Source organism: Gavialis gangeticus, unplaced genomic scaffold (genome assembly GCF_001723915.1).
Source record: "Gavialis gangeticus isolate Ggan-Ray unplaced genomic scaffold, GavGan_comp1, whole genome shotgun sequence".
Lineage (NCBI taxonomy): Eukaryota > Metazoa > Chordata > Crocodylia > Gavialidae > Gavialis > Gavialis gangeticus.
In genome coordinates this window covers 54023419-54048701 of record NW_017729030.1, presented here as the reverse complement: position 1 = coordinate 54048701, position 25283 = coordinate 54023419, and the positions used below count along the sequence as shown (strand labels likewise).

Below are 25283 nucleotides of genomic sequence, written 5' to 3'. Positions count from 1 at the left end.
AAAGTTGCCAGCAGATTGAGGGAAGTGATTATTCCCCTCTATTCAGCACTGGTGAAGCCACATCTGGAGTAGTGTCCAGTTTTGGGCCTCCCACTACAGAAGGGATGTGGACAAATTGGAGAGAGTCCAGCAGAAGGCAACGAAATGGTTCAGAGGCTGGAACTCATGACTTGTGAGGGGAGGCTGAGAGAACTGGGCTTATTTAGTCTGGAGAAGAGAAGACTGAGAGGGCATGTCTACACAAGACACTACTGTGCAGTGGTTACTGCACATTTATTTAATACTTGTATAAGCAAATACTAAATAAATACAAAGTAACTGGAGTTACTGCACAGTAGTGCTGGCAAATGTCTTTTAAGTGGTGCTACTGCGCAGTAGCCTAATACTAACATCTCAGCATGGTTTTTGCCATGTAACACTACTATGCAGTAGTATCTGGGTACTGCACAGTCAGTGTCTCATGTAGAGACACTGACCCAGAGGGGACTTAACAGCCAAGTAGCCTAGTAATAGCCAAGTAGCCTATTAATAGCCTATTAAATCCCAGAGGGGACTTAATAGCCATCTGCAACTCTCTAAAGGGTGGTTCCAAAAAGGATGGAGCTAGACTGTTCTCAGTGGTGGCAGATGACAGAACAAGGAGCAATGGTCTCAAGTTGCAGCAAGGGAAGTTTAGGTTAGATATTAGGGAGATATTAGGAAGAACTTTCTCACTAGGGGGATAGTAAAATGCCGGAACAGGTTACCTAGAGAGGTGGTGGAATCCCCATCCTTGGAGGTTTTTAAGACCTAGCTAAACAAAGCCTTGGCTGGGATGATATCTGGGGATGGTCCTGCTTTGAGCAGGGGGTTGGACTAGATGTCCTCCTGAGTTCCCTTCCAACCTTCATTTTCTATGATTTTATGATGAGAGGGACAGAATTGTGGTCAAGGTGGGCTGTGTGTGCCTTCAACCAGGACTGCACCAAAGAATACCAGACTTATACCATCCATTTTTCTTCCTTCTGGAAGCAAACCTGAAAAATCCTGAATACTGGGTAGGTGTCTGGACCAAAGGGACAAAAATAACAAAGTGAGAAGTCACACTGGCAAAGCAGTTTTCTATTTATATATAGTCTTGTTCTGGTTGTTGCAGAAGCCTTTAAAGTTTGCTAGATATACCCAGACAAAAAGACAATAGAACTCCACTTTAGCTGGCATAAACCTGTCATGTTCTATCCACCTCGGTGAAGTGATGCCAACTTCCCCCAGCTGCACATCTGACCCAGTATATGATGTTTCCTCCAGTGATTGCAGTTTACAGCTTACATTTACCTCCTCAGTATGGATTTATTCTTTAACAGGTTATCTTGATGTGGTGAAGCAAAAGTTTGTGGACATATTTTATGGCACTTCTCTTGCAGCACCTATCACCCTAAGCCTCAGGCATGTTAAACAACAGGATCAAGTAGGTAAAGTTCTTCTATGGCATTCAAAGTATTAAAAATTCAGCATGTCATCTGGTTTATGTGGTTCGCTTGGTTGTTGGGTAAGCATGATGCTGAAATATACCATACCAACTCTCTGAAAAGACTAACAGAGCAGAGGAAAGACATCAAGGAGAAATCCTGACTTCAGTGAAGTCAGTGTCAAAACATCTATCAATTTGAGTAAGGCTAAAGAGGGGATTTAATAGCAGCCTTCAACTCCCTGAAGGGTCATTTCAAAGAGGATGGAGCTAGACTGTTCTCAGTAGTGGCAGATGACAGAACAAGGAGCAATGGTCTCAAGTTGCAGCAAGGGAAGTTTAGAATAGATATTAGGAAAAACTTTCTCATGAGGAAGGTAGTAAAGCACTGGAACAGGCTACCCAGAGAGGTGGTGGAATCTCCAGCCTTGGAGGTTTGTAAGACTTGGGTAGACAAAGCCTTGTCTGGGATGATGTAGTTTGGAGATGGTCTTGCTTTCAGCCGGGGGTTAGACTAGCTGTCCTCTTGATGTCCATTTCCAACCCTAATTTTCTATGATTGTACAATTAAACACTGCTTCACATGGAATTTAATGTCGTGACTCAACTGCAGTGCTCCATGTGTGAGGTATACAGTATGGTACGGTGCACACAGTCATAACTACCAAAATGGGCACCTGTAGCCCAGCAAGAGATATAAATATACCACATCAAGATAATAAATAGGCAGTCTGAGCCCTATCAGACCATGGAAGCAAGCAGCCTCCAGAGTCAAAGCCTCCATCAAAAACACTCAGTTGTACACATGTAGGAACGATTAGTTTAAGCACCTCAGCTGTTCTCATTTGTCTGGGTAAACCATTGAGAAAGAGGCAGTTAATACAATACCCAAAATCCAACACTGACATGGCTTCAACTCCAAATTGGAAAACTTGGAGCACAGATATAACAAGCTCACTGCAAAAATCTCCACTAAAGCTGTCTACCTCAGTGGTACAGTAATGATAGTTGGGGTGTCATGATGTGAAATCCCTGAGTAATACAGCTGTGCCAACACAAGCAGTTAAACTGGCAAAACCATGTTCATACCCATATGGTCGGGTTTGCTGGGCAGGCGGTATCTGGCAGTTTTACCCTACTGGTACCAAGCACAGTTTTGCTGGTATAAACTGAGTCCATGCTAGGAGTGCTTTGCTGGTATAGCATGTGAGTATTCTTACACCAGTAAAGAACTCCTGGTATAGGCATGGCCACAGTCAGTCTGACCCAGCACCATTAAAGTCAATGGAAGCTGCCAACAGGTAGTTGCATTTTGCACCAATCAATAACATTGTAATCTAGTGTGGAGCTGACAGAAACCTGCACAACTATGACAAGGTCTGCATTCAGGGCTCTGTTCAGGAACAGTTACACTTGTCCATCCTTATTTAGGACCAGTCTTAAGCACATGCTTAATCTACACTGACAAGTCTAAAAGACTTCCACTGATTTCCTTGCCTGTTTCTAAAGACTCCCAAGTAAGCTGCAGATCAGGTGCTAATGGAGTATGAGACAAGACAAAACTAAAGTCTCTCAGAATAACCATCACAAAGCTCCTTATTATAATAAAGCTGTGGCATTTGTATCATGGGAAAAAGCATATTCCCCTTATGACATGGGAAATGAGAGCTTTAGAGTACCAATTAGATATAATCCCATTTCATTAAATCATTATAACAGCCAGTGAGAGAGCTGTGCAAACCATTTAGGGTGGAGAGGAGTTCACCACCTAGCAAACATTCTTTCAAACAGTTAATTAGATTCTGATTCTCAGGGAATTTAAACAATTTCTCACTCAGTTGCAGTGCTCTGTGGGTTCCATGTTTTCTTTTTAGCGGCATGATGAAATCTCCAGACTGACCAGCTTGCCAAGAAGAGATTTTTGTGATTTGGAAAGAGAGACAGAAAGGAAAAAAATAGAATTGTTTTTGCTCTGAACTGTGGTTCACCAGCAGCTACAGGTTATCATTGGGACCAGGGACCTGATATGCTAGGGGCTGTACAAACATACAGCAAGAGACATTCCCTGCCCCATGAGTTTGTAACCTAAGTACACAGGAAAGTGAAACATGAGAAAAGAAAAGTGGAGTGACCTGATCTAAGGTCATACAGGAAGTCAGTGGGACAAGGTGGTAGATAACACAATTCACCAGACTCAAACATAACTTACCATTCAACTGATTCGTTTAACTGCACTGCTGCTTTGTCCACTGTTGACTTTTGGGTTCAGGTAATGATATGCAATGTTCATCTCCTTCAGAGTTTTACTCCCTCACTCTGACAGCCAAAATGCAAGAAAAGATATAACCCAGATCATCCCCACCTCACACGCACAACTGTGCAGGTAGCAACACAATTATTTTGCTGGTGGGACAGAGGAAACAAGAAATACCTTTTTGTTAGAACACTGGGAAAGCTGTCCTCAAGTCTATGAGATGAAGCAAAATCCCTCTTCCCTCTTTGGCAACACTGAATGACAGCAGGATCGTCACATCCTTTGACTAGTCCCCTCCACAGGTTCAGGCCCTTAATACCCTGTTGTGGCTCTTTTGAACTAGCTCAACTGTCAAAAAAACCCCTATGTAATTAGCAAAGGTAGCTTCCCCTAGCAAAAGTCACATATAACTGTCCGCCTAGGAATGGGGTGGAGCATGTTGAGACCTGGGATGCCTATTTGAGCATATCCTTCCCCTAGCTTCACCTGTCATCCACTTGTTATAGCAGAGTGGCCCCATGCACAAGGTTCAGCAGCACTTAAATGGAGTCTAGCCTAGAAGCTTATGCCACTGGGTGTTACACATGTTGGTTGTTTCATTTTGGTCTGGGACCCTCTGTTGAATGCCATGTCTCTGTGGGAGCTATATGGTAATTACATGGAACACGAATCCTTTTTCCCATTGAGGTCAAGGCACTTGTGGGCTGGCAATTGTTATTTCTAGGGGAGGAAGTTAGAGCATTTCACAGGGGTTGAGAGCCTGGAGGCTGAAAGCTTCAAGAGAAGAGTGTGATGGTGGGCTCTGTGTGTTGATGGTATTATTTTGTTATACTAAGTTCCAGGCACCTTGCTCACTCCTGCTTTCCCTGTGTAGAGGAACAAGGACCATATATGACCTGGGTTATCTGGGGAGGCTTTCAGTGACAGATGGTGCCTGCCCGTGAGCTGTATGTAGAGATTAGGGGGTAGAGGTATCAATGAAAAAGGCAGCATTTAGCCAAAGACACTTTTCTCCTCTACTTATTTAGGCATGTTGTTGGGAAAGGACTTCAAACCGAACTTGTTTTATGGACCACCTTGAGATTTCACCTTCAAACAAAGCGTAAAGAAAATCTGAGTTCTCAGCTAAACTACAGCCTTCCGGCAAATCAATTAAACTCACTGTGTCTGAGTTCTCCACCTCATAATGATGAACTGTTGTAATTGCATTTCAGGTCATGTGATATTTGGTATATTTCATAGTGTTCCATCTCCTGGAGTAAAGTGAATACACAAGCATTTTAGCTTTTAATTGTAGAAGACATTTTTAGCCGTCTTGGTTGTGGAGAAAAGTTTGAACATATGACCTGAGGGTATCCTAGTGGTTAGTGGTAATGAAGATGTATGAAAACCCCATATGTTTTGCTGTTATATTGAATCTCATGATTTTAAATCAGTCTCATGATTTGCAGGGTACATGAATCATGACTTCTGAATTCTTGGGGTTGGTGATACTGTCATCTGTACACAGTATAATACTGGTGCCTTTCTCTTGCTTTTTGCCTTTCCTATTATTTACTTAGATTGTCTTGGACTTAGGGCAAGGTTTTTCTTAGTTTATGTTTATACAGCACCTAGCACAATGGGGTCCTAATGTTGCTTGCTGTCTCAAGGAAATGCTGTCCTACTGGAGTTGGCAACATTTTGCAGCAAAAACTTTAACAAAACTTAGTTCCAAGCATGTACTATTTCCAACCTAGCCTGTGATGCCACCACTGACACCGGATCCACTGCTCCTCCTTGCAGTGCAGCTGCTGCTGGTTGTTCCCACCACCCAACTGCTGTGCAGGCAAAGCCCCCAACCACCAAATACCACCGGAGCTCTTCAGGTCCATGGGCCAGATAAAATAGCTTTGTGAGCCAGATTCAGCTTGTTGACCCCTGGTGTACTGCTGCCAGCATGTGCTCACCATGGAAAGTGTTACAGGTTGGGTTCCACCTCAGTGATACTGGTGAGTGTAAAAGCTGCCTTTCATTCAGGTTAAATGCAAGAAATAGGAATGTTCAAACCAAAATATAGGTGTAGTACAAACCCTCTTCTCCCCTCCCTCTCCCAAAGTGAAGGCATACATGAGGCTACCTTGGAATTAGAACTATATGGGTTGAGGGCTTTGCTTAGTATTGTTCTAAGAGATGCGTGTAAGAGGGAAAAGCAGAAGAGACTGTTTCTGTACAGTTTACAGATAGAAAGAACAAACGAGGAGCCAGATGTGGATACAAAATGCAGATAGTATGAACTGAAGTAAAAACCCAGAAAAAGAGAAAGACTATGGGTTAGGTTTTGGCTGAAGGAGTCTGGGAGCTGTGAGCAAAGAAGCGCTCTCCTGTTCATTTATCCTGCATTTAGGGAAACAGGACTTCGCACATTCCTTGGGAAGACACAAGATTACATCAAAGGAAAACCTGATTTCAGTGCCAGTCTCTTCTCTGAATTGGATCAACCTGCAAAACCCCTGACATCCTAGCAAGCTGCATTGATCAAAATGAGTAACATAACTCTGTTTGCACAATGCTTATTGTGTATTGCCAAACCTTCTTAACTTCTCAATCTGATGACATATAGCAGAGCACTGTTTCCTGAGGACTGCTTCCATCTAAGCCAAACACAGAACAAAAAGCCCACGAATGGAGTGCCTCAGTGCTAATAATTAATGATAATGATGTAGCATAACAGGTGTAACTATTCTGGCAAAGATCTCCTACTAAGTACAAGCAGTCACAAAACACAAGTCCAAATCAATTCAATCACTGCAGGCTAGTCTAAGATGACTTGACTGAACAGGTTAGCAAGTGAACAGGCATTCATTTTTGATTCTGGAAGTGCAGCCCCATGCCTGCAGTTGCCCACACCAGGAGTTGTGTTAACAAATTAACCTATTGCTCAAATCATGAGTGAGACTTTATAAAGGCGGATAAGGCAAGGTGCTGTGTTTATTGATTACATGAGTTAGACATAGAGGTTTGGACACACCATTCATACAAACACACACAAATCATCATACACATCATTACACACAGGCCTACACATACAAGACAACTATTTCACTCACACATACACCAGATATAGTTACCAGCAATAGTTGCTCAGTATCAGCCCAGGGTGGCTAACCCAGGCTTATTGAGTAGATGATGATGATTTGAAGAAAGCAGATTTGAACATAGCAGCTGGAGTGGAGTGAACAGATGCATCTGTGCTCTGATGAAACAGCAGTAGAGAAAGAGACTCACCCAACTTGGCATTTTCAAAGTGTTCTTTTATAGGGATTGGCATCCTTTGTTTCAGTGCTTTGGAGTTTTTCCATACCCAGCTTCTGTTTTTTCAGTTGTTCTTCTTTTGTCTTCAGCTTATCTCACTCAACCTTGGCGTGTTTTTGCTGCCCGTCTGGCAGGATGGGTGCATTCCTTCTCCTTGTTATCTTCTTTGTGCCCTAGGCCTAAAAGAGATTCTTCAGCCATTTATTACTTAGTTTACTGACTGGTAACTTACATTTGGCTCCTTGTTGCTTACATAAACAGTTCAATCTTCTCCTGTCTCTATTCCATTCTTTCACCATTCACCTTTTTACACACACACATACATAAATGCTATGCAGAGTTCATTCACTTAGGTCAGGCAGAAGGATACAAAATGGAGTTTTCAAGTTGCTTACAGAAGAAAACTAACATGGTTACATTTTGCTACTATTACACTTTATGTTAACATCAGCTACATTAGTTCAGTTCATGCTACAGCTGGAGGGTGCTACAGCATGCCTACCTGCTCAGCTGGATCAGATAGCTAGCTTGGACAAAGGTTAGCCTACAAGGGAGGAAGCAGAGCATCCCGAGATGCTGGGGAGCTGTGAGTTAACTTGAATCTGGAGGGGATCTGGGATGGAAGTTCAATAAACTGGTTTAACTTAAATAAGTTAAGCCTGATACTACATCCATCTAGGTTAATCTTAAACCAGTTTTGGCCATGTTGAAAGTAGTTTATGTGCACTGAACTTCTGTTGTGTTACAGATTTGAATCAGTTTCTGATCACTTATACTGGTTTATGTATAATTTCTGACCCTAGTCCTAGTGTGGTTCTGGTCTAAAGTGATTCAATTTTTAGGGATGCAGAGCACCCAGTGACTCCTACTGCATTTCAAGGAAGGAGAGGAGTATTCAGCCAGGCACGCTTGGCCATTTTCAGGAGCAGGCCCTAAAGAAGGAAACATGAGGCAGCATGATTTACTGAAACCAAGGGCCCATGCTATCAAAGTAGGAGTCTAAAGTTAGGCTCCTTGCTCTCTATTTAGACACTGATTCAAGAAAGCACTTAAGTGCATGCTTGAGGCATGCTCTCAAGTCTCACTCACTTGAAAAGTTAAGCATATTGTGGCAGGCACAAGGCCACAGAGAGAAACTTACCCGAAGAGGAAGATGAGAGGAGCCAGTGGGATACTGCGCAAAACCAGAAGTGTGGTGGGAGAAAAGCTGCAGCAGGGAAATATGCTGCACCGGAAGGAAAAAAAAGAGCAATGGGTCTGGCTCCCATGCTGGCATAGGCATACTTTATGGCAGCATGCTGGCACTGATTCACTGGCCGGCCCCTTGAAGTAGGGATAAAATGCCTGATAGAAGGGAGAGAAGAGGGACCAGAAGTGGGTTCCCTGGTAGGCCCAGAGTGGTCCAGACTGGAGCAGAGCCCCAGTGAGGGGAAGTGGTGGCAGCCCCAGGAAGGGGCCTCTGAAAATGAGCTGAGCCCAAAAGGGCTAAACTACCTACCTGAGACAGTGCTGTGGATTCCAGACATCTCTGGACAGGATTGGACCAACCAGGAACCTAAGGAGAAAAGGAGAGATGGACGCCTGAACCGTGGCAAGTACAAACTAGAGATAGGGGAAAATACACTGGGAAGCAAGGTAACCCAGGGTCAGGAAAGAGTCTAGGCCAGTTCCAATATGGCCTAAGGAAAACCAGATGAGACAATGTCTGAACGTAACTAGTATAATCTGAAAGGCCAAGATAAAAAAACCTATACCAGACCAGGCCTAGAAGACTGGGATATAACATCTTTGGTTGGCATTAGGTGGGGTGTAAGGGAGGCAGAGCCCCAAACAGGAAGACGGATGGGAAGATTGAAGGAAGGTGCCATAAAAGGTGGGACATACCACATTTATTCCAGCAAGACGTGGCAGGTAAGAACCCCTGAGGACCTTCTGAAATCTAATCCAGCAACAAGCTGTTTGTTACCCAAGTGACTGTGAAGTCTGAAAAGCCCAAATGAACAAGGCATGCTGGTGAATGGCATGGGCGATTACACATATGCTTATGTTCTTTGTGCATGGGGTCCATGAACTCCAAAAGCAAATAACCCAATATTCAAAAGTATGGAGCACCCACCACCTCTCACTGACTTCATTGGGGACTGCTGGATTTTCAGCAGTTTGGAAAATTCAGTTTCATATTTAGATGTTCAAAATACAGAGTTTGGAGCATAGCATTAAGCTCTGAGTCTCAAAAATCTTGACCAAAGTCTTTACAAAACTTTATTTGAAATAAATGTATCAAAAGTCCCTTTTGTGTTGCACTTTTTATTGGTTTTGAGTAACCCAGAGCTAAACTATTTGTGGGAATCCCCAAGCATTATTTTTAAGTATCACTGTAATACAAATATACCCACAGTTTCATCCTGATGAATATTGGATTATAGATACCAGAACACAGTGATGTTTATTCAGAATTATGTGGTCATCCCAAATGTTTGGTATTTCAATTAGACTCAAACCATAAAGTCCTTTTTCCCACTTAAATGCACCACATAACATATAATCTGTTGTGATGACAACCACAAATGTATGATTTATTCCATGTAAAGAAAGAGATGGTTTTTGTCTCAAGCTTTCTCATTCCCATGGGTCCTAGCCCTTGGTAAGACATTTTGACCATAAAGACAGGTTCTGTGTACAATTGCAAATTTTGCCAAACATAGTAATTATATCCCTAAAACAACACAGCCTCTATTTCAGAGAGATAATAATCTGCAGTTGGCTTTGCTGTAATTACAAGAAGAAAACATTGCTTTAGATCTAACTTACAAAATGTTATCAAGTTAGTTTAGTGTTGTAAACTTTTGATAAAGGTGAGTAGTTCCTGCTCCCTTAGATACGGAAGAACATGAACTTTAAACTACTTAATCTGATGCAACACCTCTAATTAATTAAATGAGACCAAGCCCATTCTTGTGTATGCATATAAAACCTGATGTGCCACTGAGCACAGGTAGTGCCTTTCAGTTCAAGTTTTCAATCAAGTATGTAGATCAGTGATGTTCAACCTTTTTAGGATCAAGGCACCCCAGTTAAACCAGTGGTGCTCATGCTTTTGACCCTAGGGGGCAAAATGAAAGTTGTTGGGCTGGTCCGTGGACCAAATTGGGACCCATGCTGCCTCTGCCCCGCTGGGATCAGGCTCCAGGGCCTCTGCACTGTCCCAGCCCAGTCCCTGCACCTCAGGATCAGTCCCTGAGCTGCCCTGCATGCTCAATCTGTTGCACAGAGCCACAGCCCCTAGGGCTCCCCAGAAACCTGTGAGAATCCCTGTGGGCTGGATGGCATGGTGCCAGGGGCTGAATCAGGCCCACAAGCCAAGGGTTGAGCACTCTTGGACCAAACAAGGAAAATACCAGCTTTTAGTTTTCACTCAGTTTTTGACTATGGAACAATAATAAATACTTCTGTCAAAGAATTCAGAAAGACCATAACAGGGCAGAATATTTATGGCACTATGGATTCCCATTTGAAATCTCTGAGTTTATCTTGTGAATTATATAGGTGTTTGCACACCTAACAGTGCTAATGCATGGCGCCCTACAGCACCCTTAAAAGGATCTCACAGCATCCCAGGGTGCCTTGGCAAACTAGTTGAGAATTACCAGTAAAGATTACTGGCAGCTATCAGGGTTGTTCACACAGTACCCGATGAAAATCCATTGCCATCAACAACCCAGTACCAACCTGTAGCTATGCAAAAACCTGCAGGCAGCTACAAGCATGGCTCCACATACCTTGCCAGCCAATCTGGGCAGACACACTGGAGAAGGTTCTTGCACTCTATTCCTGGAATGCTTCTGTGAGGGGAAAGGAAACAGACACAGCTCATTGGGAATCCCCCACCCCACCCTACAATTATCTCCCTTCCACTCTCCATTGACACACCCTAAACACCATGAGCTGGGGGCTGACAGAGAACAACCCACCTGAGATGACCAGTGCTCTGTAACCCAAGGTCTCCTGAACCGAGATGATATTGCCACAGTGATTCTCTCCTCTGTTCTTTGTATCTATTGGGCAGTTGCCTCCCTGTAGAAACAAAGCCAATACTTAGCAGGCCAGCTCATATGATCAAAGATGGCAGAACACTTCACCCTGAAGCAAATAGGCATTCTCCATGTCTGGTATATCTGTTGGGAAGAAGGCAAGCTTAGGTAAAGAATTGTCCCTACACATTTTCCTGGCTGTAGCCATCTGAATGTTGGTTACCTCTTCTGATTTTGAGTAAGGTGGAGCTAAACTGCATGTAGGAATCCTTGAACCATTAAAGGTAACATACCAGTAATTACACCCAAAATACTATCCTGATTAAGTTCTGGATGATAAACCTTAGAATAACAGAAGACTGAAGAGTAAAGTCCTGTGGTAGCAGCACAGTGCATGGATGCCAGCTATACTCACAGGAAGATACCATCCTATTGCTGAGCAATTTTTCATAGACCCTGTGTTCAGCAGCACATTCACCAGTCCCTTTTCCTAATAATTAGGCTTAGCCAGGGCATGGGTTCTGCATTTTTTCAGAGCTCAGAGGATTACAGTAAAGAGGTCAATGTGACAAGTCGAAGTTAACAGATTATTATGTACTGAGAGCGGGGTTCCCAGGCAGAAACATGTCAATTATACAATTACACTCATCATTCAAAATTTCCCCACTGCAGCAATTTAGATATTGAAGTCTGCCCCATGTGATTATAATTACACACTGTAATGAAAGCTTCTACTAATCCCTGCTAAGGGAGTATCAGGAAGTTTGCATGCAAACTACGTACAGTGTTAGATGTGCAGAGGGTGGGGGGAAGGCGAGGAAAAAGGTGGGGAGTCATTCCTCATTCAGTCATTGTGTAACTCCAGACTGTAGAAGTGGAATTTGATGCTGCCACCTCATGTTTCCATGCAGAATAACATTCCAAATCAAACACTAACATTTAACTACAATACTACCTCCAGAACTGGCTTAATTTATCCTGGAGCTCAAATTCAGGTAACAGTGGGAGTGTCTACACATTCATTAATGCACCTTTGCTACTGCACATTAAGTTTAGTACCACTAATATATGGTACTAGATAAAGGCACAGTAGCTGCGCTAATGCGCAGTAGCAAAGGTGAATATTTTTTTGTGACACAACGCACAGTAGACTAATTCTATGGCACATTAGCATGGTTTTTGCTGTGATGCACTAATGCACAGTAAAACAGTCCACTGCACATGAAAGTGTCTCATGCCAGTCAGTGGCAGAAGAACACTAAGGTCTGGTGGGAGGGAGTGGAGAAGATGTGCGTGTGGATTCTGTGAGCAGGATGGCTGTGAGCACTGCAAGGGAGACACCTTATATTTAAGCTGCAAACAAAAAGAGAAACTTTAATGACCTTACTGAACACTGCTTCACTCTGATCAATGCATATAATAAGGGAACACTTCTGGTAACTTTCCTCAGTCTGAGTAGCATCTCACCCTGAAAGCTGTCCCATCAAAATGAATACCTTCCTCCACGAATGAAGATCGAGGTTTCCACGGTAAGATTATTTTTTCTCAGGGCTACAGTTTGTCCTTGTTCATTTGTTCCAAGCATGGCTGCTTGAAAGGTATAATGCTTTGGAACAAGCAAGCAGAGTAGGATCTGTTCTTTACTGAGGGACTTGTGCAGTCAATATAGGCTGGCTGTTGTCTCTTTAAAACATGGTGTCTGGCTTTTACTCCCTGCAGCAGAATGTTTTTCCAGCTGTCTTTCATGCAGGGCTAAAATGAAAATGACTCACTGTGATCAGCACATTCAAATGAAGATGATTCTGGCAACTTTCCTCACACTAGGCACATCTACACATGCCCCTATGGCACTGTTGTCACTGTGCTGTCACTTACTACTTCCTTTACGAAGTACTAAATAACAGTGCAGTAACACCTATTACTGCACTGTTCTGATGGCACATGGTTATTTTTAATTGCTACATCACCATAGCAATGCACTATAATGAAGGAGCACATCACAACGGTCATGTAGCTGCAGCATCATGTTTGTGTCTGCTGAACCTATGTTGCTGTAGTGCATTGCTACATCGCCGTAGCATCACGTGTAGACGTGCTCATTGAGTAGCGTCATACCTTGAGAGCTCTCCCATGGAAATGAACGACATGAAATCACTCTTTTTGACATTCCTTAAGGGGTTTTAGGATCCAAAGCATCCAAAAATTGCTTGGCCTTTTAGAATATATTGGCTTATGATCTTTGCCTTATGCTTCCTGATGGGTGGAGCAGTGAGGCTGCCAGAAAGGGGAGTCACTGGGGCAGAAAAAGGGGTTATATAACAAAATTTGTAAAATGTAGTAAGTTGAATGGGCCATGGATAATCAGAGACGTGAAAACCACATGGTAAATGTCCTATACAGACACATAAGGACACAAATTGTGAAGAGCTGTAACATATGCATTTGAAGGAAAACATGTGCCAGGGTAGCAGTATAATACAATACGTGTATCTGCATAGAAAATATCTCCTCTGGTATTTAACTCTGCTGGGTGAGAAACTATAAAGCATAGTACTCTAGGACAGGCAGATTTTGGATTTCTAAAGCTTAATGCTAAACTGAAAACAACAAGGAGAATGACAACCAAAAATGCTACAAATACAGTCTTGCTGCTTCCTTTTTTAAAGCCTTTAACTGCTTGGAAAACATTTTTTGTCTGAGAAGCAAGCAGTTCACTAACAATCACACTCAGAGCAACTCCTTCAGAGGGCACAGGATTCTCTTCCCATACCAAATCAACCATCCGTGTGCAGAACAAGAAAGAACAAAAGTTTGTCTCCAAGAGAAGTACACCATGCATCTCCAATGCAATAGGTTGCTTTGGAGATGAACACAATGGCAGTGGCCACTAGCAGACTCCAAGGTTTTCAAGACAGCATGATTTACTTTTCTGTAGTTAATATATGTAACTACAAAGTTAATCTCTGTCATGAATACTGTGCACATATTCAACAGGCCCACTGAGGCAGAGAGGGCAGAGCACAAGTGTATATAAAAAATAAGCTTTGTTGCTGGAATAAGGCATTCTTGTTCTCTGTTCTTTTTACAGATATTTCTCTCAGGTTTATTCCCAAGATGTCCAGGAACTAAGGGTATTTGTAAATGTGCTCTGGGAGTTGTGGGGGCTGGGGAAAGGGGGCACTTTACTTAGAGCGGTTCAGAGAGCCATTCTAATTCAAGCACTTGGAGCATCCCGTGTATCAGTGCCCCTGTGCTTAAAAATGGTGTTGGGGGCAATTTAACTGAAGCTTGATGTTCATGTATAGGCATCCTAATAGCTTTAGCTCGAGATCAGTGAAGCCAAAGGACTGTCAGCTTCACTGGACCTTGGGGCATCCCCACAAGAACTTTATCTTCCAAATACAGGAGGCCTTGCATTCTGCAGCTCTTCCTTTATTTATGCCATTTAAGGGTCCAATCAGAACTTCGTAGGCTTTAAATGCTGGAAGCTGCATGTGGGAGAGGAACAGGTGAAAAAACCCTGATATTACCCACTCTTCCTTTCAGCACTCACTCTCTGCCATTGTGTGACACAGGATACTGAGCAAGATGGACCAACGGTCTGACACAATAAATGGCAGTTCTCACGTTCTAAAGAGAATCTTTTTCCTACGATTATTAACATTTTTCCATTGAGTCATAAGGACACTGCTATCATGGAAAGGTGAATGGGAAGAGCGAGTCCCTCATTTCAACAGTGAAGGCAGGAGAGGGGGTTTTCTGAACAGGAGTGAAGAAAGAGAGTGTCTGAATTTGTAGGTCCTTGCCTTCATAAGCCCATATGAGAATGCATCAGGAGAAAAGGGCCAGGCTTTGAAAATCAAGGCAATGCATCTTCCCTTCCTCTGTCTGGGAGTTGCCTGCTTGGAGTGTAATCTTCTTGGAGGAGGGCTCTGTACTGTTTGTATCTCTGTAATGTGTCAAAATAATGGTAGGAGCTGAATAAATATGACGGTGATAGGGCATAGGGACAAAACTTATGTGCTACCAAATTTTCCTCTGCTCGACTCAGAAATAACTCTGCTTCCCTAAAACTGGAGGGAAGAAGTCAACAGTAGCTATTTTGGGCAGTGAGGGCTTCAACAGTCAGGAAACAGCCACGCCTTTGCTCCTACATTCACCTCCCAGGCAAGGAAGCAAGAGATGCTCATGCTGCAGACATCAGGGTAGTCGTCAGTACAGGATTCTGCCCCAATAACAGGGGCCCCATACACAGCAGCTCGCTCAGCCTCCTCCCCAGAAAACCAACAATAAGGTCTGCACAGTCCAATAAAGAACTGGGCAGCCATTAAGTCAGGCTTCAGCCCATTGCTACAACCGAGCAACTTAGGATGTGCACTCTTTTCTGACCAGCTGCTGTTTTAACTCTATGAGGGAGTGCAGGTAAGTTAGAATTGGTCAAAATTTTTCATTTAAACAATTTTTCAATGAAAACAGGCCTTTTCTTAAAAAACTCCAAAGAAAGAACAAAACATTTGAATGGAATGTGTTTTATAAAGACATTTTCTAATTTTTGGATGGAAAAACAAAATACATTTGGCTTTTTAAAACCAAAAAACCCTTCTCCTTTGCATTGTACCTCGTCTCTCCTCCCCTCCCTCCCACCCCAACCTTTTTTTGGTGACATAATGGAAAAAAAGTAGTAGTGCTGAGAACTCTCCCATACTGGGCTTTTGGTTAAAAAAATCCAAAAATAGTCACAAAACCACCTTGCCATTTTTTCAACCCTTTTAGTGTTGGTTTTGTCTCCTTAGTTCTCTGGGACAGGATCCTTATGACCCTTTGTCACTCTGTACATTTTTGGTGCTAAATAAATAAAAGGGATGTCAACCACAGTAAGTCCACAGAATTGGAGACATCAGGAATTTCCCATGTCAGTGTTCTCATAATACTGACACATGACATCATCATCCAATGGCACCTCCTCCCCACAGGGCCAAAGCTCTGCAGAAGCCCCTCTCTCACAATTGTTTACAACATTTCTCTTGTTCCAGGCATGGCGACTTCTCTGATCAGGGATGTCAAAATTTTTCTGTATGTGTCCAGAACTATTTGGGCAGAAGGCCTTTCCACTGGGTTCCTCTTCTTGCACTCCATGTGGATGTCAAACAAATGCAGCCTGACAATATCACTGCCTTCAATATGCCCCAACAAGAAATTGGAGACGTCAGGAATTTTCCATATGTCTGTTTTCTCATCATATGGAGGCATGAGGTCATCATCAAATGGCACTTCCTCCCCATATGGCCAAAGCTGTTCAGGAGCTACAAACTCACCCTGGAGTTCCCGATGACCACACTTTACCAGTCTGCCAGCACTCCGGTTCACAAGAGGCAAGGCATCCAAATCATTCACCACGATATGAAAGTCACTCGTCAGCAAATATTGTGACAGCACCTTATCCAGGTCGTTGGAATCGCACATCACTAAGGTGCCCAAGGGACTGTCGTGCAAATAGTGAAGGATTCTCACGTAGTCTATGGCAAGTATGAATCTATGATGCCATGTATTCAAGCCCTTGTACTTGGGGAGGTCCAATGTTTCGTTCAGACTCTTCAGGGAGCCTAGTGGGTGATACTCCGTTAGGATCGTGTACTGCTTTTTGCAATAGCCAAGCAATTTCACAACATGCTTGCTCTGTAGAGCTTTTAGCATCTTCAGTCCATGGAGAAAGTCGTTCTCCAGCTCCGAGTTGGTGAGTTGTGAAAGGGCAACTTTGCTTTCCTTCCACTCTGAAAGAAAGACCTAAAAGCAAAACAGGAAATGAACAAAACACTGGAAGCCTTTTGCTATAGACCAGTTTACATTTATCCTCCAAGTGACTACATAGCATTGCAGGTTATAGATTCACTAGACACTGTGCTATTATATGCACAAGTTCCATAAATAGAAACTAGACACTGACTGCTAACGGCTACTATGTGAACACGTGTACGTCTATATGTTATGGTGGAGTTACTACCTGTTCACTCCTGATACTGTAATTACAGCATAGCAGTATTCACTGACTGGTTCAGTGACCTTTGTGAGCATATGACATGGATTAAATGCAAAGCAACTATTTAATTTGACTGCCCACAAAACACAATTTAAGAGCATAGAGACCTCTTGAGCCATTGAAGTCCAGTCCCCCTCCATTCAGACAATCATTAATCCAAGAAATCCCCAAAATTGTTGCTTCAAACCCTCCCTCACAACTACCAGGGACAATACCCAAAACATCAAGTACATCTTTTAATATTTCCTACGTAAAAGCAGAGATGAAGGTACTGCATATGCCCTGAGACTGCAATGACTGGGAAGTAGTTGGTTAATATATACTCAGAAGATCCTAGGAAAATAACTATGGCCCCCACACTAGAGAAAGGCAACAACCCTCCCTCCCCTGTCCATGCCAACCCAACTTAGGAAGACCATTTCTTCCTGACCCCAAATATGATCAAGTATGCCCCCGAACAGAAAAGTAAGACCCCCTAGCCAGGAACCTCTAGTTTTCCTAAGTAACAGCAAGAACATCAGTACACTTCTGTCAAAAACCCTCAGCCTTAACTGTGGCTAACATCCCAATGCTGTAGAGGATGGCAAGGTCTCTATCCTCCAGGAGTCAGTAGCATTCACCAGGGTAAAAATTACCAAACACCTTTCCCATCACAGGAGAGTATCTTCCATATGCCAACATGAGGATTGCAAACTCAGTCTGCTTCCTATGCTGCCATGCTTACGCATGTCAAGTAGCATTGCATTCTGGAAGCAGAGATGCTGATTCCAATGGCACTGGTGCAGAGTGTCAACTCCCAGAGGCATTCTGGGAACCAAGGGACATTTGAACAGCTCACCCTGCCCCCCCAACACTAAATACTCAAGTAAATGAGGTTAAGTAAAGTTTAATAGAAATTTACAATGAAATCTGGATAAGATAGAAATGACCACATAGGACAGGTAAGGCATATCAAGCAAACAATTAAAAATGGTAAAATGTGCATTCACCTAAAGGAATAATAATATTTTTTAATCTTTGACAGAAGTTAATCTCAAATTCTTGAAGTCCACAAGTCTTAAAAAGTCTCTAACAAGTGGACAGCCTGTTAGGAACAAGAATGCCTTACCTAGGTTTCAAAAACTAAGTTTTTAAGAAACTCTAAATTTGGTTTGCCTGCAGATCAGCAATGCAGCAAAACTGAGGAGCAAAAATCCCGAGGTGGACCTGGATTTTAATATGCTATTACCTGGTCAAATTTCAAAAGCTTACTAAGTACACTAGCAAATATAGGAATGTTTCCAAAAGGCTAATTAATATGCCTATTTTTAACCTTGTCCTACACTAGCTCTAACTGGCATAAAACTACTAAATAAATGCTAAGTGACCTTTAGCTAATTTCTTTTGACCCGTCCTTCTTGAGCCTTCAAAACTTCTCGCCTACAACATTCTCACACTTGCTCATTTCCTTTGCTTATTTTTCTCTAACCCAAACTTTTCTGAAGTAAATACAAGCAAATGCTCTACCTGCCAGGGCTGTGCAAAACTTTGGCAGCTGATTCGATTTGGAGGAGATTTGGCCCGATTCGGCAGCCAAATCTCCGAATCTGAATCGAACTGGGAGACCCATTAAGCCTCCATAGGTTCATAGATGCACGGTCAGAGGGGACCTTAGCAGATCATCAAGTCCAACCCCCTGCCCTGGGCAGGAACGAATACTGGGCTCATATGACCCCTGGTAAGTTTAAGCTCATATGACCCCAGCTAGGTAGTTATCAAGCCTCCTTTTAAAGACCCCTAAGGTAGAAGCCAGCACCACTTCCCTTGGAAGCTGGTTCCAGATCCTGGCTGCCCTGACTGTGAAGTAGTGCCTCCTGATGTCTAGCCTGAACCTACTCTCAATCAACTTGTGTCCGTTATTCCGGGAGGCGCTCGGGGGAACAGGGTCTCACCCATTCCACTCTGGTCCCCCCTGGTAAGTTTATAGACGGCCATTAGATCCCCTCTCAGCCTTCTCTTGTGAAGGCTAAACAGGTTCAGGTCCTGTAGCCTCTCCTCGTAGGGCCTGCCCTGCAGCCCCTTGATCATGCGAGTGGCCCTCCTCTGGACCCTCTTGATGCTGTCCACATCCCTCCTGAAGTGCGGTGCCCAGAACTGGATGCAGTAGTCCAGCTGCGGCCTGACCAGTGTCGCATAGAGGGAGAGGATCACCTCCTTGGACCTCATCGTGATGCATCTATGGATGCATGACAAGGCGCGGTTAGCCTTGCTGACTGTGTCCTTACATTGGCAGCTCATGTTCATTTTAGAATTGATAATGACTCCAAGATCCCTTTCTGCCACTGTGCTTTCGAGCAGAGAGTTCCCCAGCCTGTAGGTATGCTGCTAGTTTTTTCTGCCCAAGTGCAGTACCCTGCACTTGTTAGTACTGAATCCCATCCTATTCACATTCACCCACACTTGTAACCTGTCCAGGTCCAGTTGTATCCTGTCCCCCCCCTTCTAGCGTGCCCACCTCGCCCCAAATCTTGGGTGTCATCGGTGAATTTGAACAGGGTGCTTTTCACCCCCTTGTCCAAGTCACTAATAAAGAAATGGAACAGTGTGGGCCCAAGGACCAAGCCCTGGGGGACTCCACTGCTCACATCCCTCCAGGTCAAATATGACCTGTCTACCACCACCACTCTCTGAGTGCGGCCCCTCAGCCAATTTGCTCTCCATCTGACTGTGTAGGCATCAATGCCACAGTCACCTAGCTTTTTAATGAGAATGGGGTGGGAGACAGTGTCAAAGGCCTTCCTGAATTCCAGAAAGACTACATCCACCGCAACACTGGCATCCAATGATTTTGTGACCTGATCGTAGAAGGCAATCAGGTTGGTCTGACAGGACCTGCCCTTAATGAATCCATGCTGGTTGCCCTTGAGCATCCTCCCCACCCTGCTGGTCCCTCACAGATGTGCTCTTGGATAATTTTCTCAAAGAGCTTCCCCAGGACCGAAGTAAGACTAATGGGCCGATAGTTGTCTGGGTCCTTCCTCCTCCCTTTTTTGAAAATGGGGACCACACTGGCCTTCTTCTAGTCTTCTGGCACCTGACCAGAGCACCATGAGTGCTCGTAAAGCCATGCTAGGGGCCCCGCGATGACCCCTGCCAATTCCCTCAGCACCTTAGGGTGGACCTGCTGATTTGAACATGTCCAGCCCCTCCAGAAGTTCCCTAACTTGGTCCTCCCTGACCCGAGGCCTGGTGGAGTCACTTCTGACTCCATCCTGAATCGCAGTGGGGGAGATGTCCTGATCCCTGCTCAGAAAAATGGAGGCAAAGAATTTGTTAAAAGGGTCTGCTTTTTCATCTGGTGCAACCACCAGATTGCCAAGCATATCCTGCAGGAGCCTCACATTGCCTGGTGCCTTCTTTTTACTCCCTATGTATTTAATAAAGGACTTTTTGTTGTCTTGATCCTTGTTGCTAGCCCTAGTTCCATTTCCGCCTTAGTCTTACTAACACCCTCCCTACAGACTTGCGCTATGGAGGTATAATCCTCTTTGGTGATAGCACCCCCCTCCACTGGATGTTTAACTCCTTTTTGGCTTTCACACATTCCTGAATGCCTTTGCTGAGCCAAGGGGGCTTTTGAGCACTCTTGCCCCCTTTGACTCGCATTGGGACTGTCACCCCTTGGGCTCAGAGGATTGTCACCTTAAGGAACAACCACTCGCCTTGGACACCTAGTTTCCCTACTCTCCAGGAACCCCAATGCCTCTCCTACCAATCTCCTCAACTCGTTGAAGTCGGCCCTCCTGAAGTCCACCACTACTGCCTTGCTGCAGGCCCTTGACACCCTGCGCTGGATACTGAATTCCAGCAGGCGATGATCGCTATCGCCCAGGTGGTCGAGAACCTGGAGTCCCCTCACCAAGTCACCGCCTGTGGCCAGGACCAGGTCGAGCAGAGCATTCCCCCCGGTGGGACTGTGCACCTCCCGGGTTAGGTGGAAGTCTTGTATCTCAGCAAGGAACCTATGTGAGCGGTTAGACCTGGCTGATTCAAATTGATTCAGAGAGATTCATCCATAGACTGTACAGGCAGGCTCTAGGCAGTGCTGGTGGGAGCAGCTGGGGGAGCAGCCTATGAGCCCCGGTTTGAGCCTGGAGCCCTGCGAGAAGCTGTGGCTCATCTGCTGCTCCCCTGGCTGCCCCCCCGCTGGCATGAGGCAGACAGTGCTGGCAGCCCTGGGAGAAGCTGTGAGGGCTGGGGGGAATGATTGGGGAGCTGGGGGAAGCCCCTGTTCGTTCCCCGAGCTCCCGATAATTCTACCCAGCTCCCCAATTGTTCCCCCAGTTTTTTGTTTTTTTTTAAAGAAATTTTTCGTGTTTTAAGCCAAATCAAGTTCAAATCCATGAGTCAGTCCAGAACCATAAGTGTCCAGCTCCCCAATCATTCCCCCTAGCTCCCATGGCTTCTCCTGGGGCTGCCGCCTCAAGCCACAGCTTGTCTGGCTGCTCCACCTCCAGGGCAAGGCAGGCAGTGCCAGCAGAGGCCATGGGGGCTGGGGGAAATGATCGGGGAGCTGTGGGGAATGATTGGTGAGTTGGGGGATTCAACTGGGAGCTGGGGGGGAAGACCCTGTTCATTCCCCCAGCCTCTGATTCAATTCCTCAGCTCCCGGTTCGATCCCCCCAGCTCCCGTGGCTTCTATCAAGGCTGCCAGCACTGGCTGCCTTGACCCAGTACGGGGGCAGTCGGGGGAGCAGCAGTTTCTCCTGGGGCTGCCAGCTCAAGCTGGGGCTTGTTCAGCTGCTCCCCCAGCTGCTCCAACCGACACTGCCTGCTTGTCTAGTCTATGGTTGAATAAGATTCGGTGCTGAATATCTTCGGATTCAGATTTGGCCGAATTGAATTGGGACAGCGATTTGAATCACTGAATTGAATCACTGCCCCTCCGAATCACTGAATCCAAAGCAAATACTTTCCACTTCGCACAGGCCTATTACCTGCCTTTAGGCCACTTAGGGGCTACTGCAGGCTACAAATGTAGGGTATCATCTAGGAGTGCACCAACAGAGATTTTGGGGGCTGATACTCTTGGGTGATTTTTAACGAGCGATATTGGCTGATACTGATCCGTTTCTGATATGCAGCCTTGCAGCATGAAGAGCAGCTGGGTTTGGCTGGTAAGTCTGTTGTGGGGCAAGGGGTGAGGGAAGGGGCAAGGTGGGGGGAAGATTGAGGCACCCAAGGTGAGGGAGGGAGTGGGGTAGGGGCAGGGGCTGGAGCAGGCGCTGCACAGCCAGGGCGGGGCACGAGAGACAGAGCTGCAGCACATCCGGGGAGGCCGCCACTTGCACACACCCCGGGAGAGCATGGGGGGCACGTGCCCCTGCATCTGCGCATTAGGCAGGGTGGGCTGCTGCTGCGGGCTAGGGCTGGGGGCTGTGTTGGGCTCTTCCCTGCAGGGCTACAGTGAATTTTAGGGTGGCAACCCTCCCATCCAGTGCTGCTGTCTGCCTGGGCCCAGCCTAGCCCAGCCCAGCCCCCTGCCAGGAAGAGCCTGGTGCAGCCCTGGCTCCAGCCTGCAGCAGCAGCCTGCCCTGCCTCACGTGCAGATATGGGGGCACATGCCCCTCTCTCACCCCCACCTGGTGTAAGCAGTGGAGGGAGCTGCCCCCTGCCCTGCGCCCCCCAGATGAGCTCCATCCTGTGCCCTACCCTGTCCCAGCTGGGCAACATCTTCCCCAGCCCCACTCCCTCCCTGCGGAGGTCTCGATCTGCCCCTCCAGCCTAAGCCCTCCCCTCGCCCATTGTCCCTTCCCCCAAAACAGACTTATCAGCCGAACCTGGCTGCACTCTTAGCTACCTGCATGCTGAGCCATGGCTGCGCGCATGCACATGGCATTTATCGGCCACATCAGACAGAAAAAGCCGATTGCCAATACTCTCAATTTTCCTCAAAGCAGTGCCGATTTCATATGGGACCAATGTATCGGTGTACCTCTAGTGCCATCTACAGTCACAAAATTCTGTGTGGCTGTAAAAATGAGCTTCTAGAGACTACTACAACAGGAGCTGCCTAAGCATTAACCAGTCACAAAGCTTTGTTCCTCCCAGAAATCTATCCCTCTGACAAAAACACAAACTAACCTTTTTTACAGCTCCTTCACCAACACATTTCAGCTTCCTGACTTCTTTATCTATGGCTTCGCAAGACAGCCACGGCGAACAATTTTTTAGAGGCCCTAGTCTGAAGTACCCAGAGGGGCAGAGATTGGGGTCCAAATCCAGATGGCTGGAGGACACATAAAAACTACTGAGGTACAGATAAAGGAGGAGGTTCAGGAGCAGGACCGCCAGAAGCAGTATCACCACCAGGGCAGGAGGCATTTCTCTCAGGATCAGGTCTTTCTTAACATAATGGGATTTTTTTTCCATGTTGCAGTCTTCTACATTCTCTGCAGGACACAAACACAAGGCAAAACAGCATAGTGAGCATAACATTTTTGAAGGACAAGAAAAGACTGGCCACAAATATGCAAGGGACATGGTCTCACCTATATTTAAAAAGGGCACCTGAAAAACCTAAGCTGAATATCTTCAACCTTCATCAACCTGAAACATACTCAGCTGATAAAAACAAGCCATTTCCAGTTCCATACCTGCCTCCCAACAATTTCTGTCATTTTACCAACATAGGCCCCCAACACACCAAGCTACTTTGTAAAGTCATAACTGGCATCAAGGAGCACCTTGGAGGTCCCAGAAGCTAAGGAACCTAGACCTGGTTGTGTAGTGAGGAAGAAAGGAAGACTGGTGATGGGAGGTTATTGAGGGAGTCCATTTCCGCAATACTGCAATCATCATTTGGTGGCCTCTTGTTTAAGGTGCTGGTGACCACTGCATTTGTATCTGTGAAACTGAAAAAGACAATGATATGTATAATTTAGGAAGGGGCAAACTGTAAGAGGGCCTGTACCTCTGGGACTAGTATGGGCCCAAGAAGAGAGGAGTCCATCTCATTTAAGCAGTTAATGGACTTGAATGATCAATGTGGTTAAATCTGTAATCCAGGATACAATCATGCTTGTAACACACCTTAGCAATCACTCTGCAGGGCATATTTAGGCCCTGATCTTGGAACAAGCCCTGTACGAGATCTCATAGAATCATAGAAAATTAGGGTAGGAAGGGACCTCAGGAGGTCATCTAGTCTAGCCCCCTGCTCAAAGCAGGACCATCCCCAACTAGATCACCCCAGCCAAAGCTTTGTCTAGCTGGGTCTTAAAAACCTCCAAGGATGGAGATTCCACAACCTCTCTGGGTAACCTGTTCCAGTAATTCACTACCCTCCTAGTGAGAACATTTTTTCCTACTATCTAACCTAAACTTCCCTTGCTGCAACTTGAGACCATTGCTCCTCATTCTGTCATCTGCCACCACTGAGAACAGTCTAGCTCCATCTTCTTTGTAGCCACCCTTCAAGTAGCTGAAGGCTGCAATTAAATCCCCTCTCAAGTCCTCTCTTCTCCAGATTAAATAAATTCAGTTCCTCCACCCTCTCTGTTCATAAGTCCCCTCATATGTCCCTTGAACTTGAGCCAAAACCCTGTTCCACTGAAGTTAACAAGGTTTTGTACCACCATCTATGGGAAGAGTTCAGTTTACCAGGTCTTAGCCACACTAGGGGTAACAATACTCAGAGCTACTCAGCAGCCACCACAGAGGGAAGCACAAGGCTCCCAGACTCAAGTTATGAAGCCACTACATTTTGTAACATCTTTATGTGACACCTCATGCAATACGTGGTCAGATTTTCACCCAATCGGTCATTTTTTAAGCTGTGTGCAGCTATGCACTTGCATTTGGTCAGATCTATAAGCTGTTTTCTATGGCCAGATCAGGTGAAAAACTGTCACTTCTGTCTGCACCTTGGGAGAGGCAGATAGAAAACTTCTAGGATGTCAAACCAGGCCTGTTTAACAACCCAGGCCAGGGGGGATGGGAAATCTGAGACTTAACCTATCATGAAAATACACTGGGCTTTATAAAGTGGTAGCTGCTATCAAAGCCAAACAGCTCTCCCACACTAAGGGCTGCTGCTCCAGGGGCCACACACACTAGTGTCTTGGCCTGGCGGAGCTGCTAGCAGGGCAGGCACCAGTGTTGTGTGGGTGGCCTCCCCCCACCCCTCTGGCTCAGGCTCTGGGGAGTAGGGAAGGTCAGATTTTTGGGGGGGGGGGGGGG

The 25283-nt window shown here is 45.3% G+C and overlaps 1 protein-coding gene and 2 long non-coding RNA genes across 6 annotated transcripts in view; all 3 read right to left on the bottom strand.

The window, feature by feature from the left end:
* Positions 1–3556: 3556 nt before the first annotated feature.
* LOC109300996 lies at positions 3557–7006 on the bottom strand. Its single transcript, XR_002098396.1, has 3 exons — positions 6969–7006; positions 4864–4954; positions 3557–3850 (listed from the first exon to the last, which is right to left on the bottom strand). It is a non-coding gene; the product is annotated as an uncharacterized LOC109300996 (long non-coding RNA).
* Positions 7007–8283: 1277 nt separating this feature from the next.
* Positions 8284–15182, bottom strand: LOC109301229. Its single transcript, XR_002098481.1, has 3 exons — positions 12409–15182; positions 10967–11069; positions 8284–8550 (listed from the first exon to the last, which is right to left on the bottom strand). It is a non-coding gene; the product is annotated as an uncharacterized LOC109301229 (long non-coding RNA).
* Positions 15183–15664: 482 nt separating this feature from the next.
* The window catches only part of POMK (protein-O-mannose kinase), a 16062-nt gene continuing 6443 nt past the window's right edge, over positions 15665–25283 (bottom strand). Inside the window, exons 2-4 of one of the 4 annotated variants that reach the window (XM_019522235.1) lie at positions 23789–23948; positions 23187–23494; positions 15665–16810 (exon numbers count right to left, since the gene is read on the bottom strand). In XM_019522235.1, coding sequence (XP_019377780.1) covers positions 16037–16810; positions 23187–23494; positions 23789–23903 — 1197 coding nt within the window. In that variant the 5' untranslated portion in view covers positions 23904–23948 and the 3' untranslated portion in view covers positions 15665–16036. Of the gene's footprint in view, positions 16811–23186; positions 23495–23788; positions 24198–25283 lie in introns of those variants that run through there. The other 3 variants (XM_019522234.1, XM_019522237.1, XM_019522236.1) reach the window with 3 other exon arrangements.